This window comes from Sorex araneus, chromosome 3, assembly GCF_027595985.1.
Source record: "Sorex araneus isolate mSorAra2 chromosome 3, mSorAra2.pri, whole genome shotgun sequence".
NCBI classification, from domain to species: domain Eukaryota; kingdom Metazoa; phylum Chordata; class Mammalia; order Eulipotyphla; family Soricidae; genus Sorex; species Sorex araneus.
The window spans coordinates 117550386-117568891 of NC_073304.1; the positions used below are offsets into that span (position 1 = coordinate 117550386).

Genomic DNA, 18506 nt, shown 5'->3' on the forward strand with positions numbered 1-18506 from the left:
CGCGCCCCGGACCGGCCACTCCTTCTGCCACGTCTGCGCTCGGCCGTGCGCGGGAGCCCGGATGCCGCGCATGCGCCGCGGCCGCGGGGCGCCGGCTCTGCTGCCTTTCCGCCTCTCGGAGTGTCCGTTTCACTCCGGGGTGTCGCTGGCCGAGAGGCAGCTGACAAGGCCTGGCTCACTCACTGTCTGCTCGGGTGCCTTTGACGTGCGCCTTTAACTCGTTCGTGACCTCTGATCTGGAGTCTGGAAGCCACTTCCTGCTGACCCCTGACCCCGTGACTTCCGTCTTCGAGGTGGATCTCACCCTGACCTCTGCTGATTGTGATGTTTGTAGGACCCTTGCTGGCAGAGGACGTTCACTCCGCTCGCAGGCTTCAAGGCTTGTTTTGTTCTGAGGCTACACCCAGCGAAGCGCAGGGCTCACCCCCGGCTCTGCACTCGAATTACTCCTTGGGGGGTTCTGTGGGGGGCTGGGGATTGAACCCCGGTTGGCCGCGTGCAAGGCAAGCGCCCTGCCCGTACAGTCTCGCCAACCTCTGAGTTCTGGCTTTGCTTGTCGCTGGACTTGGGTAACAATCTGCCTCGGAAGGGCGGAGAGGTAGTACAGAGGCTAGGATGCGACGGAGCTTGGGTTTGAACCCCCGCCCAGGATTCCCGAGCACAACCGGGTATGCGCCCCCTCTAAAAAAAAAAAAAAAAAAAACCAAACAGGGCTGGAGCATATAGTCCAGCTGGTAGGGCGTTTGCCTTGCACGCGGCCGACCCAGGTTCGATTCCCAGCATCCCATGTGGTCCCCTGAGCACCGCCAGTAGTAATTCCTGAGTGCATGAGTCAGGAATAACCCCTGAGCATCCCCGGGTGTGACCCAAAAAGAAAAAAAACAAACTGCCTGTTTCTTTCCTTTGTAGAATAGAATACTAAATGCTCTTCTATTATAACGAAAGGATATTAGACAAATCGTAGATTGTTTGGCACCATAGTAAGTGCTCTGTAATTGTCAACTGCAGTTTTACTATAGTTTAACAGTTTCCAGGTTGATATGCAGAATGGCATGATCTCTCAGGAGACTAAATCTGTTGGTAGAGCTATAGGTACAGAAGCAATGATTGTTCCATTTAATAATGATTGTAGATAATCATTGGGTTAAAAAATGTTCGTGACCTCATTAAATCCGTTAAAAAATACTTGATTAATTTTGTAAGCACTCCTATGTGACAACCATGTTCTTGGTTGTAGTTCAGTAGCAAATAAACATTCTTGCTCATTGTCTTTCAGATGTAGTCACTAATAGGGAATGATCATGCTGGACAGACTAAGTCTTAAAAGTATGTAAAGGGATATCTTGATAACCTTTCAGTATCACTATTGCAAACTACAATGCCCAAAAGGGGAGAGAGAGAGAAAGCACCTGCCATGGGGGGAGGGGCATGTGATGGGAGGGAACCTGGGGACACTGGTGCTGGGAAATGTGCACTGGTGGAGGGATGGTTGTTGGAACCCTGTATGACTGAAATCCAGTCATGAACAGCTTTGTAAGGGTCTATCACAGTGATTCGATTAAAAGGTAAAAAATAAAAATAAAATAAATGTAGTCACCATGATTTCCAATACTGTGGATAATAAGACTTCACACATTTAGCCAGACCTGCCTCCCTCCACTGTTGTCTCAGGCCCGCCCTTCAATTGCCCTGTCCAGCTTGAATGTTGACAGTACATATTTATTCCAAAAGACTGTGTGATTCATTTAGTAAACACTGCACTTGTAATCTCTGTTGGTGTGCTGCGAGCTTTAGTAAACAGATTGTTCCTGGCCTCAAAGGTTTATAAGGTCAGTGTTTCCCAATGTGTGAATCTGGAACCAATAGTATCAATATCCAGGTCAGAGAGATAATACAGTGGGCAGGGCCTTGACTTGCACACAGCCAACCCCAGTTTAATCACTGCCAGGAGTGATCCCTGAGGGCAGAGCCCAAAATAAGCTCTGAGCACCTAGCCAACTCCCCCACCCCACCCCCGCAAAAAAAAAAATATATATATATATATACATATATATATTATTATGTGGTAAACAAATGCAAATTTTAGAATACCCCATACAGTGAATCAGAAATACTGGAGGAGGGTCCCAGCAAGCTATGATTTTATTTATTTTTTTTTAATTTTTATTTTTTTAAAAATTTTATCACCATGTGGAAAGTTACAGAGTTCTCAGGTTTATGTCTCAGTTATACCGTATTCAAACACCATCCCTTCACCAGTGCCCATATTCCACCACCAAAATCCCCGGTATATCCCCCACCCCCCACCCCAACTGTATAACTGATGAATTTCACTTTATTTTCTCTTCACCTTGATTACGTTCCATATTTCAACACAAAACTCACTATTGTTGTGGGAGTTATATCCCCAAACAAGATAACCCTAATAAGGAGGCATTTGATAATTAGTTTTCCATTCAAAGATTGTATGTTTTCAGGTATTAGAAAAGGTCGCGCGGCTGCATTAGCGGCTGCGCGGCTCGGATGTGTCCCAGTCCCGAATCCTGGAGCCGTGTTAGTTGCTGCTCAGTGTCGCCAGGGTTCCATCTGGAGAAGGTGTGCTGGTGGCACCTCCTCCTTCCGGCCCCCCAGTGTTGCTGGCCCCGATTCGGGTCCGGAGCATTGTCCGGGTCGCGAGCAAGCTATGATTTTAAAGGCCTTCTAGAACTGGCAAAATAGTACAATGGGGGGGCTGGAGTGATAGCACAGCGGGTAGGGCGTTTGCCTTGCACGCGGCCGACCCGGGTTCAAATCCCAGCATCCCATATGGTCCCCTCAGCACCGCCAGGGGTGATTCCTGAGTGCATGAGCCAGGAGTGACCCCTGTGCATTGCTGGGTGTGACCCAAAAAGCAAAAAAAAAAAAAAAAAAATAGTACAATGGGTAGGGTGTTTGCACACGGCCTACCAGAGTACAATTCCAGACATCCCATATGGTCTCCCAAGCCCACCAAGAACAATTTCTGAGCAGTGAGGCAGAAGTAAGTTCTGAGGACTGCTGGGTGTGACCCAAAACCCCCAATAATAATAATAATAATAATAATAATAATAATAATAATAAAAAGGCCTTGCAAATAATTCATACATGCTATGTTTGAGGTTTACTATTTGCCTAACACTGGGCTCTATACCCAGCATTTAAAAAAAAATTTATCCCATTTAATTTATTAGCATAAGACAAGCAGATCCTGTCTTGGATAAGACTGCATTCCTAACAAGTGTTAATGCCACTTATTTCTTGAGGGTGGATTTGTTTTGTTGGTTTCCATTTACCTCCTCTAGATCTCAGTCTAGACTGCAAATTAGCAACATCTGTTGGATCTATTGGAGCTTTTTAGACACTTGGGGGCTGAGAATGACTCGATAGCTGAATGACATTCAGTGTGATCTCCAGCACTATCCCACGTGCCCAGGGCAATCTCAGTTGCACTGCTGTTTGGGATCCCTGGCACCATAAAGTGTGTAATCTCTGACACACATAAAGGACTCTGGTCCCTTGAGCACTGCCAGAAATAATCCCTGAGCGCAGAGCCAGAAGTAAGCCCTGCACAGCAGTGGGTAAGCTCCCTGCACCCACCAAGAAACAGCAAGCAAAAAGTGTATGAGCATTGAAACAATGAAAAGGATTAAATAAAATTGCAATCCAAACCAACCTAATAAAATCATAGTCCTGCACTGGGGCAATTCCTCAGATCAGAGGCAAGTACAAAGGCCTGAATTTGATCCCCAGCTTTGACTGGCCCCAAGCACTGCAAGTATAGCCCTGTTGGCCCCCAAGTACCCCCGGCGCTGAACAGCACCACATAACCTGTACCCCAGCATTGAATAGTCAGGCCCATTTGGCCAAGAATCTCCAGGAGTGAACGGTGGAACCCCTGAGCACTAATTGGAAGCATCCTTCCCAAAAATCATAATCCATAGGATTTAGGGAATAATATATACATTAATAGATTGTGTATATAAGTGTATTATGGGTATGATTATTATGTATGTGTATATTAATAGATTATCTCATTATTACACAATCATCTAGTCCTATATGCTGTCCAGTTTTGGGGAACTAGTAATGGACAAGTTTTCTAGGTGATACTAATGTGTCACCAAGATTTATTGCGTGCCACTGCTACAGCACAATGGCTGATACCTAGCCAGTATTCAATAAATGTCCAAATGATGGGCTGGAGAGATATAGCTCAAATTGCCAAGCACATGCTTTGCATGAAAGAGGTCCTGTTTTGATCCCTGGCACCACACAGTTTTCCAAGCACTGTCTCAAACCAGAAACAAAATCAAAAAATTTCCAAATCCGGGGGCTGGAGCGATAGCACAGCAGGTAGGGCGATAGCACAGCTGGAGTGCCTTGCACTCGGTCAACCCGGGTTCGATTCCCAGCATCCCATATGGTCCCCTGAGCACTCAGGAGTGATTCCTGAGTGCATGAGCCAGGAGTCACCCCTGTGCATCACCAGGTGAGACCCAAAAAGAAAAAAAAAAATTCCAAATCCAATTATTCTGGCTTTTTTTCCTTTCTTGGTTTCAGGCCATACCCAGTGGTGGTTGGAGATACTCCTGCGTCTGTGCTCCTGGAATGCTTCTGCTAGTTTTCAGGGACCAAGGAAGGGTTGGGGATTGAACCCAGATCTCTGGCCTGCAAAGCATGCGCATGAGCTCTTTGAGCTCTCCGCCTTGACGCTAACTCTAAATCCCAATATCATATGACTAGATCACATAGCAAGGCAATTAATACTGATTGTCCTGTAGCTTATGAAAATGATAACTACATACAGTGGGTAAGGCGCTTGCCTTCCACACAGCTGACCTGGGTTTGATCCTGGCATACAGTAACCCACGCAGAGCTAGAAGTGATCCCTGAATGCGGAGCCAGGAATAAGCCCTGACCACAGCCAGTGCTGTGACCAAAAAACCAAAAAACATTATAAAGGGGTGATTATAACTAGAAGAGCATGATAATGTTTCATTACTTTATTTAAATCTTTGTTAATAAATTTTTCTTACTTGAGAACTGGTAGGAAGCTTACCACAGAGTCTAAGGGGTGGAGAGATATTTGGACAGTGGTGGAGGGAAATAGACTCTCTGACAGAGGGTCTGGTGCTGGGCTGGTTTATGTGAAATCTTATCAATAACAGTTTTGTAAAACCTGGTGCCAAAAAAAATTTAAATGAGTCAAACATTAAAAAAAAATCTTTCTTAATATAGGACACATTTGTGTAATGCTAACTTTAAAAGTGATAGAGGGCTGGACTAGTGTGCATGCTTTGCATGCCAGAGGCCCAGGATTAATCCCTGAGACCGAATGGTCCCTTGGGCACCCCAGGGAGTGACACCTGAGTAACCCCTAAGCCTGCTGGATGTGACCCAAAAGCAAGCAAACAAAAAATGATAGAGATTTTGGGGCCGGAGCGATAGCACAGTTGGTAGGGCGTTTGCCTTGCACACGGCTGACCCGGTTTCGATCCCCGGCATCCCATATGGTCCCCCAAGCACTGCCAGGAGTAATTCCTGAGTGCAAAGCCAGGAGTAACCCCTGAGCATCGCTGGGTGTGACCCAAAAAGCAAAAAAAAAAATGATAGAGATTTTATTGTAAACATGAGTTGGCGTGCTGATACACGCTGTCTATATCTACCTTTCGATGACCACCTCTGTATGGTAAGAGGTCATTTACTCAAACAAACATTTACTGAATACTTAAAAGCTCTACGTGCAGTTGTGTGCCTACATCACACAGGCCTTGCCCTTGGGTTTACCAAAGCGTAGGAGGGAGGTGGACAAATCAACAAACTATGATTTTGACTGAGAATGACAATATTGGAACTATGGGTTAGAGAGGTAACCCAGTAGGCCAAGTGCACACAAAGCCTACTTGGCACAAGGGAGCCTGAGATCTGTCTCTGGTGTTGCACGGTCCCCAGCAGCATCGGGAGGAGAGCACTTCTGGGTGTGGCCCAAAAACCAAAATAAATAAAACAATGAAGCCATGAACAAGACACACACGATGCCTGGAGGAAGACAGGAGTAATTCTACAGGTCAGGAGTTAAGAGACAGGAAAGGATGATTTTATGGTAGAGCTACAGTTCATTCGAGGCAGATCTGATCAGAATTTCTCCCCACTGCACCCAGCACTGCAGTGGGGTCTAAATCTCCATCTGACTAAGATATAAATGCATGGGGCTGGAGTGATAGCACAGCGGGTAGGACGTTTGCCTTGCATGCGGCTGACCCGGGTTCGAATCCCAGCATCCCATATGGTCCCCTGAGCACCGCCAGGGGTGATTCCTGAGTGCATGAGCCAGGAGTGACCCCTGTGCATCGCTGGGTGTGACCCAAAAAGAAAAAAAAAGATATAAATGCAGACAGCAGGAAGGTGGTCCTTCTGGGAAGCATGGGGACTTGGAGGACAAATTCCGCCATCCCTTGCTCTGGAATCAAAGTTCTACTGCTACCACTCTGATATAAGCTTCAGAGGAAAGTAATTGGGATTACTCCTCAATCCTATCAAGGAAGGTATTGTCTCCAAACGGATCTCCATTGGTTATACAGTGCATGAAGAGTGGGTACTCGGAGCCCAAGCCAGAAGCCATGTTCAAGAATGGGGGACAGCGGAGGGCAGAGGTTTTTACTATAATTAGATCAGGGAGTTGTACAGCCGGCAACTATTTTCAGCCCAGCCCCGATTGACAGGACACATGTGCTGGACTAGACTGGACTGAACTGAGCCGAGGGCCAAGTGCCCTGCCTGTGGTGTGTGGTGTGGGGGAAAGGCCTGGGGCAGCAGCAGGACAGCCAGACAGGCCGGACGGGGGACCAGCACCTCTACTTCTCTCCCTGGGACACTGTCCAAACTTCAAGGGCCATTGGCCAAGCTGAGCAATGGGTGCTGAGGAAAAGGTGCTGGTCACACTGTCAGGGGGAGCCCCCTGGGGTTTCCGACTTCAGGGGGGGGCCGAACAGAGGAAACCCTTACAGGTGTCCAAGGTAAGGGAGAGCCTCTAAACTGAGATTTCAGGGAAAGGGGATCCCAGGGAACCTGGGAAGTGTCGTGGTGGCTCATGGTGTGTGTGTGTTGGGGGGAGGTGGGAGGGGGCTCCGTGGAGGAAAAGTGGGGTGGGCAGGGAAGCATGCTCAAATCTTTTGGGGAAACAGCGTCCAAGCACTGGCTTCGGTGGGCTATGTGTGGGGAGGGTGATAGCAGGAAAGGGAACTCAGTGTTTCCAGGCGCAGAAAGGCGGCCTCATTCCGTCCGGCAGCGTCAGAGCAGAGAAGGATGGTGTGGCTGGGTCTGTGCCTCTCCTGCAAACTTCAGGAATGTGCTCATTTCTCCTGAAGCTGTACGTGATGAGCTGAGGCTTCTCACCCAGCCTGCCCTGCCCTTCTCAAGCCCTCAGTGCTCCTCTTTCCCACAGCCAGATCCGCCTGCTCAGAAGAAACTTTTTTTAGGTATTGGGAGTGTCATGGCAAGACCTGACCTGCCAGATGAAATTGTTGTGCTTTGCCCTTCACCACAAAGCTTCATTTTCTTTATATTTTTTTTCTGGCTTAGGGACCATGCCAGGCAGTGCTCAGTGTTTACTCTCGGCTCTGTGCTCAGGGATTGCTTCAGGTGGGACTCGGGGGATCCTATGTGGTGCTAGGGATCGAAGCTGGGTAGGCTGTGTGCAAGGCAAGCACCCTACCTACTGAACTATAGCTCTGGAATTTTCTCCTAAACATAAAATGTGGGCAGTAATAGTATACCCAGGGAGCAAGTGATATAGCGCAATGATAGTGTGCATGCTTCATATGCATGAGACTCTGAGTTTGATTCTTGGCACCAGAATGATAATAGTTATATCAGGGCTGGAGCAATAGCACAGTGGGTAGGGTGTTTGCCTTGCAAGTGGCCTACCCGGATTCAATTCCTAGCATCTTTTATGGTCCCCCGAGCACTGCCAGGAGTAATTCCTGAGTGCATGAGCCAGGAGTAACCCCTGTGCAATGCCGGTGTGACCCAAAAAGAAAAAAAATAGTTGGATCTCCTTCATAGATTCATTCTATGCATTATGCTGTAATAAATATGTCGAGTGAGGTTCTGGAGAGATAGCACAGCAGGTTGGCGTTGATCTTGAACATGACCAATCTGTACTCGATCTCTGGCACCGCATATCCCCTGAGCACCACCAGGAGTGATCCTAAATGCAGAGCTAGAAATAAGCACTGAACACAGCCCAGGTGTGCCCCCCACCAAAAAAAAAAAAAAAAAGAAATTATAAAGTGCTTAGCACAGTGCCTAACATTTAGTAAGGTCTGGTAATGAGAAATGGTCGTGACTATTACTGTCAATTTATATACACTATCACAATCTCCCAGAAGCTGCTGGATTCTAATACAAGAAACCACTTAAAAATATTTTTCTTAGCGGTGGGGTGGGGTATGCAGAAGGAGGAATATGGGCAATGCTCTGCTATGTTAAGGGCTTACTCTTGGCTCCGTGCTTAAGGATCACTCCTGGCAGGTCTCAGGGGGCTAATATGTTAGTGTCAGGTCCACTGTGTGCAACGCAAGCACTTTAACCGCTGTACTATCTCTCCACCCGCCACCCCCACCCGCCCATTGAAATATCTTGCCTATGTAGATAGTGCTGGGATTCTAGTGTTAGAGATCTACTTACCAGTAGAGATTATGCCCTTGGAGGAAATCTTGAGAGGTGTACTACCACCATTTCCAGCACCTTCCCCCTGCAACTCACCCTCACCTTTATGCAACATTACCTTCCTTCCCCCCCACATATTGTATCACCCTCCCCACTGGCACCTTTTCCCTGCGGAAAAGCCCCCACAAATGCGGTCCGTTGCCCTTCCTCACTCGTTCTTACTCTGTGACAGTCGGGAGAATGCCCTGCACACACGGGCCTGTCCCCTCCTGGTGTCCCCCCTTACTGTAAGACTGTCTCTCTCCAATGCCTTCTCAGATCCGAAGACGGAGCCAGGCTGGCAGGGCAGGCCTCCGAGAGAGGGACCAGCTTCTGGCCATTAATGGGGTCTCCTGCACCAGCCTCTCTCACGCCAGTGCCATGAGCCTCATCGATGCCTCGGGGACTCAGCTTGTCCTCACTGTGTGGCGGTATGGTCCCCTTCCATCCTGCTCCACCTCTGTCCCCCTGGTTCAGGCCTCCTATTGCTTGTATGTTTGTGCTCCTGCATCTGCTCTGTAGTCGAGCTATTCGCACACACCTTCCGAGTGGGCGTCTCTGCAGCTGCTGGCAGGGGCCCGTGTGGGAACCTAAGTGATGGTCCGACTTCCCGCCCCCCCGCCTCTCACCAGCACATGCCCTCGGAGCCCGTTCTTACTGCAGCCCTCCGTGCACATTTGTCTCCCAGTTTGCCTCCAGATGTCTGTCTTCCCCACTCCCTCTACCCCACCATGCACCAGTTGCCCTCTTGCCTTCCCTCCTCCTCCCACCCCTTCCAGACCTCCCGAGATGTCAGTCCTCTGACCATGGTGGAGGGGTCTCTATTTCTCACACTGTGTCATCTTGCCCCTGCAGGGCGGAGAATGAGGGGTGTGTGCGCTCTCCATCCCCGAGTGATCTCCGAGTGCTGTCACCCCTCTCCCCTCTGAGCCCCGAGACCCCCGGGGCTCCGGTTGCCCAGCCTCTTCAGCCCAGGAGCCTCCTGTCCCCCCCTGACAGCGAGGCTTACTACGGGGAGACAGACAGTGACCCTGATGGCCCCACCACCCAGGAGAAGCCTCGCCGCTCCCGCCGCCGAGGCCCCACGAGGCCCACCCCACCGGGAGCCCCACCTGATGAGGTCTACCTGTCGGACAGCCCTGCAGAGCCGGCGCCTGCTGTCCCTGGCCCCCCCAGCCAGGGTGACAGCCGGGTGAGCTCTCCATCCTGGGAGGACGGGGCCACCCTTCAGCCACCCCCAGCGGAAGCCCTGCTGTTGCCCCATGGTCCCCTCCGGCCTGGCCCTCATCTCATCCCTATGGTAGGGCCTGTCTCCCACCCCGTGGCCGAAGATCTTACAACCACCTATACCCAGAAGGCCAAGCAAGCCAGTAAGTGCCCAATCCTTTTTCTCTAGCCAGATACTTCCAACATGAACTCTAAATCTCCTCACTAACCACATTCTGCCTGCCTGGTGCTTCCCTCGCATGGAATTTTGGGGACAAGTGGCCAAGAGTGATGAGCAGGTGAGGATAAATAATTATCCTCATACTCTTCACTGTTTCCATTGAAACCCGTGTGGTGAAAGACATGTGTGGCTCCAACTGACCAGGGAACAAGCATCCGGGCAGTTGGAAAGGTTCTGTGAGTGGACGTTGCTGTGATTTTGCTCCCTGGCAGATGGGAAAGAGGGCAGACAGGAGGCAGGCCAAGTGTGAGGGCAGGGAGGGCTCAGGGGCCCTTCTGCTGATAGCAGGCCCCGAATCCGGTCATTTTGTTCAGTTAGGAGTTTTGGAGTTGAAGACAGTGAGTGAGTCATGATGTGTCTAGGAACTTGTGGAGGGAGAGATTGTCAGCTCCTTATCTCAGGCAAGAATGTAGGCCTGGGCAGAAGAAGCGAGTTGCATTTATCTCAGGCTCTTGGCTATTTTTGATGTGAGCTACAGAACAAGGTCTGAGACTGCACTCACTCCATGCTCCTTCCCAGAGGTCTTTCTTGCCCCCTTGGAGATCTCAGGATTACCCCCTCTCCTTCTCATCTCTTGTTCCTCCCCTCCACCACTCGGCTGCTGAGCCATAGAGCTGTATGTGTGTGGCACAGAACCAAGGATGTGGCCGTGTGAGCTCGACATCACTGAGAATGTCCAATACCCCACAAAGAGACTCCAGGTGCATGCTGGGACCCCATGCTCGTCCCCAATCTCACTTCTGCACCCTCCTCCCTTCCTTCGTGCTGGGTGTGACTGTAGCTAGTGAGTGGCTCAGGGATATTTTTAGCCCGGCAGTCTTTATTGTGCAGTGGGGCGGGGTGAAGGGACGGGGAGGCAGGTGCCCACGTCCATCACACCCAGGCTTGCGGGGCAGCTGAGAGAAGGAAGGGGGCTGGGCTCCCAAAATAGGACAGTGAGCTCATTCATCTGCCAGTTCTGGAGACAAGACAAAGGGGCTTTAAAAAGGCGTGGGGGGTGGCTCAAGCTGGTCTTGCTCCAGCCATCACTGCCTTTCTCGGCATGGAAACCTTTGTGCCCAACGGCCAGGAGCCCCTCAGCCAAGCCAGCTGCAACAAAGAGCCAGAGCCACTGCCTGAGCTCCAGGACTCATTCTATGCAGGTACCACCTTCCTACAGCCATGCGTGCTGGGCTCGAGAGCGAGCGGGAGTACAGCAACTGTTTAAGGAGAGGAGAGTCTTCAGGGATGGCCTTACTACTTTACCCCTGCCTCCCTTAAAAACTGTTAATTTCCTCAGCGTTCCTTTCTCAGGATAATTTCACAGCCCATTTTTTTCTGAATGGGATAATGATACGACTCTGTCAAGAAGTATAGAAGACTTGGATTGAGGAAAGCGTGTGTGGGGTGTGTGTGTGTGTGTGTGTGTGTTTGTGTGTGTGTGAGAGAGAGAGAGAGAGAGAGAGAGAGAGTAAGTGGTATTAGTGGTTATGAAAACCTGAGGCATGTATGTGGAAATGTATGGGAAAAGATGTGTGAACAAAAAAAAGTCTGTAAAGTTGTACAACTAGTATCAAGAAAGCTTTGATAGTAATAGTTATTCATTCTGGGCCTCCACCCTGCTGTGAAGTGCTAAATTTACCTCTATTATCTCACAAAGCACAACTCATTGAGGGTTGGCCATTATCGTTCTCATGAACAGATATGGGAAGAACTTCATCAGGGAAGAGTCGGCACTCTCCCCGGGCCAATCTCTGATTCCAATGGCCATCTCTCATCCACGGTATGAATCATGTAGCATAAATATTGGGATGAGCAGGATGATACCTCTCATCCGAAGGGAGCTTGGAATCTTGAGTGGAAGCTACATGGAATTTCGAGAATTTTTCAGGGGGAACCGGGCCTCAGGGACCAGAATGTCCTCGCCCAAAGCAGGGCCCTAGCCACTGGGGCAGGCCACTTCCTGGCCCCACCTCCTACCCCACACGGGATGGGACGCCTTATCCCACAGGTCCCCTTGTTCAGTCCTTGTAGTTGCTTCCCGGGGTGTTGTGCCTAAAAGAATCAGGAAACCGAGCAGCTCTAACCCCCAAAGCAGCTGAGCCCTGACTTGGGAAGAATATATTGAGTTGGTAACCTTGAGGCATATTAAAGATTGGAGCGCAATGCCAGGCCTTTCTGGCGTTTCAGATCCGAGGCTGTGAGTAGCGGGGTGTGAGTGGGGGGCAGGTGCTCTAAAACTCTGTCCAAGTTGTTAATCAAGGCATCTCTGTGAGGATTAGTAGGGATTTCTGAGAAGAGAGGCCACAGGGAACTTGTGTGAATATGTTTAATGGTTTTGTGTGGGGACATGTGTATGTGTCACCTGGGCCTGTAAAAGCTGAGTGTGTCTGTAAATGAGAGAAAAAAATGCACGAAAAATACGAGGCCCATGTTCTTGTTAAAACGGTGTGTTGTGGGGGTTATTTCTATGAATTTATGGATGTAGACTGTGACAGGGTGAAAGAAACTGAGCGAAGATCCTTGCTGCTTAGGATCCTGGATTCGGACTCAGAGATTAGTGATGGAAGGGGGATAAGTCTTGGACTTTCCGAGACCCTTCCTGAGCCAGTCTCTGTAGGGAGCGGAGACCCATTTCCCTCCGGAGGGGTCGCCTCACGGGAAATGACACCTCTCTATACCCCCACAGGGACTGGGGGGTGTCAAGGGCCTATCTTGGGGAAGAGAGCAGCAGAGTGGAGGGAAGAGAGGACAGAGGGAGCGCGGGTCACCCACTCAGGCTGCCCTTGGCGTCACCTTCAGCCCTCCAGCTCCCGGCAGAGCCTGGCCAGGGGCGGCCCGTGAGGCAGGGGTGGGGGGCCTGGGCGGGTCGTGCTAAAGGGAACAGCACCAGGGGCGCCTCCCTGACCGCTCTCCCCGTTGGCCTCCTCAGAACTGCAACGGGCTGAGAGCCTCCAAGAGAAGAGCGTGAAGGAAGCCAAGACCAAGTGCCGGACCATTGCGTCGCTGCTCACGGCGGCCCCCAACCCCCACTCCAAGGGGGTTCTGATGTTTAAGAAGAGGCGGCAGCGAGCCAAGAAGTACACGCTGGTGAGCTTCGGCTCGGCGGCCGGGGCGGGCGCGGCGGCGGAGGAGGAGGACGGCGTGCCGCCCACCAGCGAGTCGGAGCTGGACGAGGAGGCCCTCTCCGACGCTCGCAGCCTCACGGCCCAGTCCGACTGGGACAGCCCCTACCTGGACATGGAGCTGGCCGGGCCGGGCCCCGGGGTGCCACCCAGCGAGGCGTCGGGTCGGGGGGTGCAGCGCGCCGCCTCGGGCTCCAGCGCCCACGAGGCGCCCCGGGAGGCCCCGCCCGCCCCTGCTCGGGCGCACAGTGCTCCCCCCGAGGCGGCGCCGCTGCCACTCAGCCCCCCGCCCTTCCTCGCGGGCGGTGCCGGCCCCGCCCCGGCGCCCAGCATCTTCAACCGCTCGGCCAGGCCCTTCACCCCCGGCCTGCCGGGGCAGCGGCCGGCCCCCTCCTCGGTGGTTTTCCGGCCCCACGCCCCCAAGCGCGTGAACGAAAGCCCAGGGGGGCTCGGCCCCGCGCCACCCCCCTTCGTGTCCTCCGCGCCCTGGGCCCACTCCGCTCCCGGCCTCGCGCCCAGCACCCCGCGCCCCCCGGGGGGCCCCGTGACGGCCACCAGCTCCCTGTACATCCCCGCCCCCGCGCGCCCGGTCACGCCGGCCGCCGCCCCCGAGCCCCCCGGCGCCGCGGCCTTGACCTCCACCGCGTCCATCTTCCTGTCTGCGCCGCCGCGACCCGCCGCGCTCCCCGGCCCCGCCGAGGCCCCCGCGGCCCCCGGCCCCGCCGCGGCCCCCACGCCCAGCGCGCGCGAGCAGCGCATCTCCGTGCCCGCCGCCCGCACGGGCATCCTGCAGGAGGCGCGGCGCCGCGGCACCCGCCGGCAGATGTTCCGGCCCGGCCACGAGGACGCCAAGCACTCGCCCAACCCCGAGCTGCTCTCGCTGGTGCAGAACCTGGACGGGAAGGGCCGCGCCGCGGGCGCCGAGTCGGGCCCCGAGGACGACGCGCTGAGCCTGGGCGCCGAGGCCTGCAACTTCATGCAGCCGCCGGGCGCGGGGGGCTGCAAGGCCCCGCCCGCCGCGCCGCCCAAGACCCCGCCCCCGGTGCCCCCAAAGACGCCACCCCCGGTGGCACCCAAGCCCCCTTCCCGAGGGATCCTGGACGGGCTAGTGAACGGGGCGTCCTCCTCCGCGGGCGTCCTGGAGCCGCCCCGGCTGCAGGGCAGGGGTGGGGAGCTATTCGCCAAGCGGCAGAGCCGAGCCGACCGCTACGTGGTGGAAGCGCCCCCGGGTCCAGGCCTGGGCCACGGCCCTCGGCCCAGAAGCCCCTCGCCCACCCCGTCCCTGCCGCCCTCCTGGAAGTACTCGCCCAACATCCGCGCCCCGCCTCCCATCGCGTACAACCCGCTGCTTTCGCCCTTCTTCCCCCAGGCCGCGCGCACTCTCCCCAGCAAGGCCCAGTCCCCCGGGCCACAGGGAGCCCCCAAGCAAGGTATCAAGGCTCTCGATTTCATGCGACACCAGCCCTACCAACTTAAAACCGCTATGTTTTGTTTTGACGAGGGCCCCTCAACTCCCGGCCCTACTAGCTCAGTGGCCCCCAAAACCGCCCGCGTCCAGGAGATCCGCCGGTTCTCCACCCCAGCCCCCCAGCCGACGGCGGAGCCCCTGGCCCCCACTGTGCTCGCCCCTCGTGCTGCCACGACGCTAGACGAGCCCATCTGGAGAGCCGAGCTCGCCTCACTCCCCGCGCTGAGTCCAGTCTCTGGGCCAGAGTCTCCCAGGGGGATTGGGGTCTCCCCCAGCTCCTGCGGCTTCCAGGTTGCCAGACCCAGATTTTCAGCCACCAGAACCGGCTTGCAGGCTCAGGTGTGGAGGCCTGGCGCAGCTCACCACTGCCCGGGCAGCTAGGACCAACGGAAGGCGGCACACCGGGTGTCTAGGGTTCTACCCATCCCTCCCACCGCTCTTCAGGGGTCTGGAGGCGAAATTCCCTCCTGCCTGCCAGAGATAGCTTTGGAGTTGATTGTCACATCCCCCAGTTTCCCTCCAACTTCCTGGCCGCTTTCTTCCCTTCTGCTACCTTTACTTTGTCCCCACACTTCTCTTGTCTCTAGTACTTTGCCTAATCTCTCTCTCTCTCTCTGAATCCCACCCGCATTCTTCCATTGGTCTATTTCCCCTTACTGGTGCTTTTCCTCTGTTCCTCATGGTGACGTATAATGAGACACACACTGCTGACAGCTCAGGCAAGAAACTGGCAGCAAGAGGAGGTGAAGGGACTGAAGAGACCCCTGCAGGCACTAACTGACTTCCTGCACCTCCCTCTTTCCTAAATGTGGCTGGCTTATATCTTTGTGTGCTTATACCTATGTGGCTTCTGCCAGGTGTGCACATATGCAATGTCCGAGGCCAGGGTGAGAGAGAGGAGAGGCCTAACCACGCCCCCAACCTGGCTGTTACCTTCCCTGGGGGAGAGAAGGCTCAGATCTGCCCCTGGGTGTAGTCCCCCACCCCTCGGGAAAATGAGGGCACTGGCTGGAACACCAGCCTCGGTGGCAGAGATGCAGCATTCTGGGAAAGACAGAATGAGGAGACCGGAAGGGGCCAGGGCAGTTTGTACTGACTAAGTTAATACCATCTAGATCAGGAATAGAATTTTATTTTTCAGGATTTCAGAAAGTTAGCAATTTGAAGTACCCTTGCACAAAAAGCATCCACGGTATGGGGGTAAACGTTTTTTCCCTGAGAATGAGAAAAATGATCTTTTCCCCCATTGCTTCAGACCTAAAACAGGAGGGTAAAAAGAGTGAGTGTGTGGAAGGTGAGGCAGGAACCAGGGGCAGCACAGAAATGCATGAAGGTGAGTCATGGGGAGGGGTGCAGCGAGGAACCGAAGTGCTGGTGTGGTGAGGCTGGGTCAGGAGCAGCCAACTGCCTGCGAGACAGGGCCGGAGAGATGGGGGGAGGGGAATGTGGTCATGAGAGTGAGGGGCATGATGTGGGGTTGGGGGACTGCGTGTAGAGGCTGAGTGTAAAAAAACATCTAGTATCTGTGCTCCCTTCTTTGAGTCTCTTTGAGTCTGTCTGCCTATCTGTCTACTGCCGCTTGTCTTGCCTACCTGGGAACAAGCAAGGAAATACCCAGAGCCCAAACTCTTCCCACTGATACCTGATCCTCAAGCCATAGGCTTTGTTCCTTTCCAGCTGCCTGAGGTTCTGAACTCCCACCCTTACTTCCTCCAGACACCTTTGCTGTTGACCTGGAAATTGACCGTTTCCTTTATTACACTGGGTGTGAGTCACAGTGCTTTGATTTGTGCACAAGAATAAACATATGTGTATACCCTAACTTTCTGTTGCTGTCTTTTCTGATTTATTTGCAAATTTTAATTAATTTTTTTTCAGAGCATAACTGGTGGTGCTTGGGGATTACTTCTAGGCTCTGCAGGCAGGGATCACTCATGGGGGGAGGGGTGCTGGGGATTAAATCTGGGTCAATTATGTGCAAGGCATCTTACTTCCTTGTACTCTCCCCATCCCAACTCCCCTAGTTTGTTTGTTTTTTCTTTTTGGGTCACACCTGGTGATGCACAGGGGTTACTCCTGGCTCTGCACTCAGGATCCACTCCTGGTGGTGCTCAGGGGACCATATTAGGGATCATATGGGATGCTGGGAATAGAACTCGGGTCAGCTGCATGCAAGGGAAACGCCCTACCCACTGTGCTATCACTCCAGCCCCTGTCCTGCTCTATTTTAACCAACTTCACCGCTGCCCTTGATGATCTCTGCCCACATTCTCCATTCGGAGTGCTCCCTTTCTGGGACAGGAGGAAAAGCTAAATAGTCTGAGCACATACTTTACATGCAAGAGGCCTGGATTCAATCCCCGGCACAACATGGTCCCCGGAGGATTGCTGGGAGCAAAGAGAGCTGGGATTAGCATCGGATATGCTAAGACATTATCTTCCCGCCCCCTTTTTGCCCTCTGCTTTATACTTCCTATGTGACATCTCAGTTTATAGAACTTAGAAAAGTTGGGTGGGAGGGTAGCTGGAAAGGTCCTTTGAGCTTCTGGTCAACATTACAAAGCTACTGGGAGAAAACAACTATGTTTACAGACTCTGGGAAATCAGCAAAGGGAAAGCAGTGGTTTGGGCTGAAGGTGGACAAAGGAGATACAAAATGTGGACTGAGAGAAGAAAAGGCACTGGCAGCCCCTAGAATGTGACTTCTGAGAAGGAGCGTGTCATTGCTCTCAGTTTACAGCAGAGAGCGCATTTGTGCCAAGGACGAGATGCAGAACCCTGGTGCTCTCAAGGACGGATTTGAAAATTTCAAAGCGCTGGGCCCAGAGCACACAGGCTGAACATTACCTTCTATTCGGTAGTTTTAGGTGCTCAATCATAGGGAACCACATTTTGCACCCGTTTTTAAAAGAAGGAAGGCAGTGAGGATGAAATCGCCTTTTGCTATGTGTTTCTTTCTTCCAATTGCTTCTTTGATTTGGGAGAGGATAGAAACATAAGCTGAGAGATCTGGAGGGTGTGGGACAACCTTCAGCTCCTAGCTGGGCCTGGGAGGCTGAGGATGGGCATAAGAGAGAACAGAGTTCACAGGGTGAAAAAAGGATTCTGGGAGCCCCAGAGGACCCACACCTAAAAGAGCCGCAACCGGCAGTGTTTTCTAGCAGAGGTGCAGAGCAGCTGGTTCTAAGGCCGTGCAGAGGGGCCAGAGACACAGCACAGGGGCTAAGGCTCTTGACTTGCATGTGGCCGAATGGGGTTCCATGCCCAGCACCATATATGGCCCCCTGAGTACTGCCAGGAACACAGAGCCAGGAGTAAGTCCTGAGGACTACCAGGAATGGCCCCCAAACCACCATTCACCAAAACAAACAATACAAAACAAAATTAAAAAAAAAATAAACTAGTAACAATGTTGCAACTACAATAAAACTACAATTAAAAAAAATACCAAGGGCCTAGCGATAGTGCAGCCAGTAGAGAACATTCCTTGCTTGAATGTTGAACTGACATTGAACTGACTTGGGTTCAATCTCCAGCACCCCACGTGGTACCCCAAGAGCCCTTCTGGGTGTAATTCCTGGGTGCAGAGGTAGGAGCAAGTCCCCAGCAATGCTGGGTGTGGCCTAGAAATAATAACAACCAAAACCTTTTTGAAATCTAAAAAAGAAAACAAAACCAAAAAACTGTGAAAAGGGAGAGAAAAAAGAACAAGAGCAAAAACTGGTCGAAGTCTTCCTAAGCAACCCTTGGCAGCATCAGG

The 18506-nt window shown here is 52.5% G+C and overlaps 1 protein-coding gene across 2 annotated transcripts; it reads left to right on the plus strand.

Moving 5' to 3' along the window:
• The first annotated feature begins 8994 nt into the window (after positions 1-8994).
• On the plus strand, positions 8995-16554 carry SYNPO2L (synaptopodin 2 like). Of its 2 annotated transcripts, XM_055131994.1 has the most exons (3): positions 8995-9158; positions 9583-10097; positions 13086-16554. In XM_055131994.1, exons 1-3 carry the CDS (start codon positions 8995-8997, stop codon positions 15125-15127), a joined length of 2721 nt encoding a protein of 906 aa, XP_054987969.1. In that variant the 3' UTR covers positions 15128-16554. The 2 variants fall into 2 exon arrangements, with proteins under 2 accessions (XP_054987969.1, XP_054987970.1); XM_055131995.1 differs by lacking the exons at positions 8995-9158; positions 9583-10097 and adding an exon at positions 11214-11316.
• Positions 16555-18506: the final 1952 nt, after the last annotated feature.

Excerpts from the sequence above, each read along its gene's own strand:
- SYNPO2L (XM_055131994.1), top strand. The coding sequence starts at position 8,995 with ATGCCTTCTCAGATCCGAAGACGGAGCCAGGCTGGCAGGGCAGGCCTC. Across the intron at positions 9,159-9,582 it reads CTTGTCCTCACTGTGTGGCG|GGCGGAGAATGAGGGGTGTG; the intron begins GTATGGTCCCCT and ends TTGCCCCTGCAG. Across the intron at positions 10,098-13,085 it reads CCAGAAGGCCAAGCAAGCCA|AACTGCAACGGGCTGAGAGC; the intron begins GTAAGTGCCCAA and ends TGGCCTCCTCAG.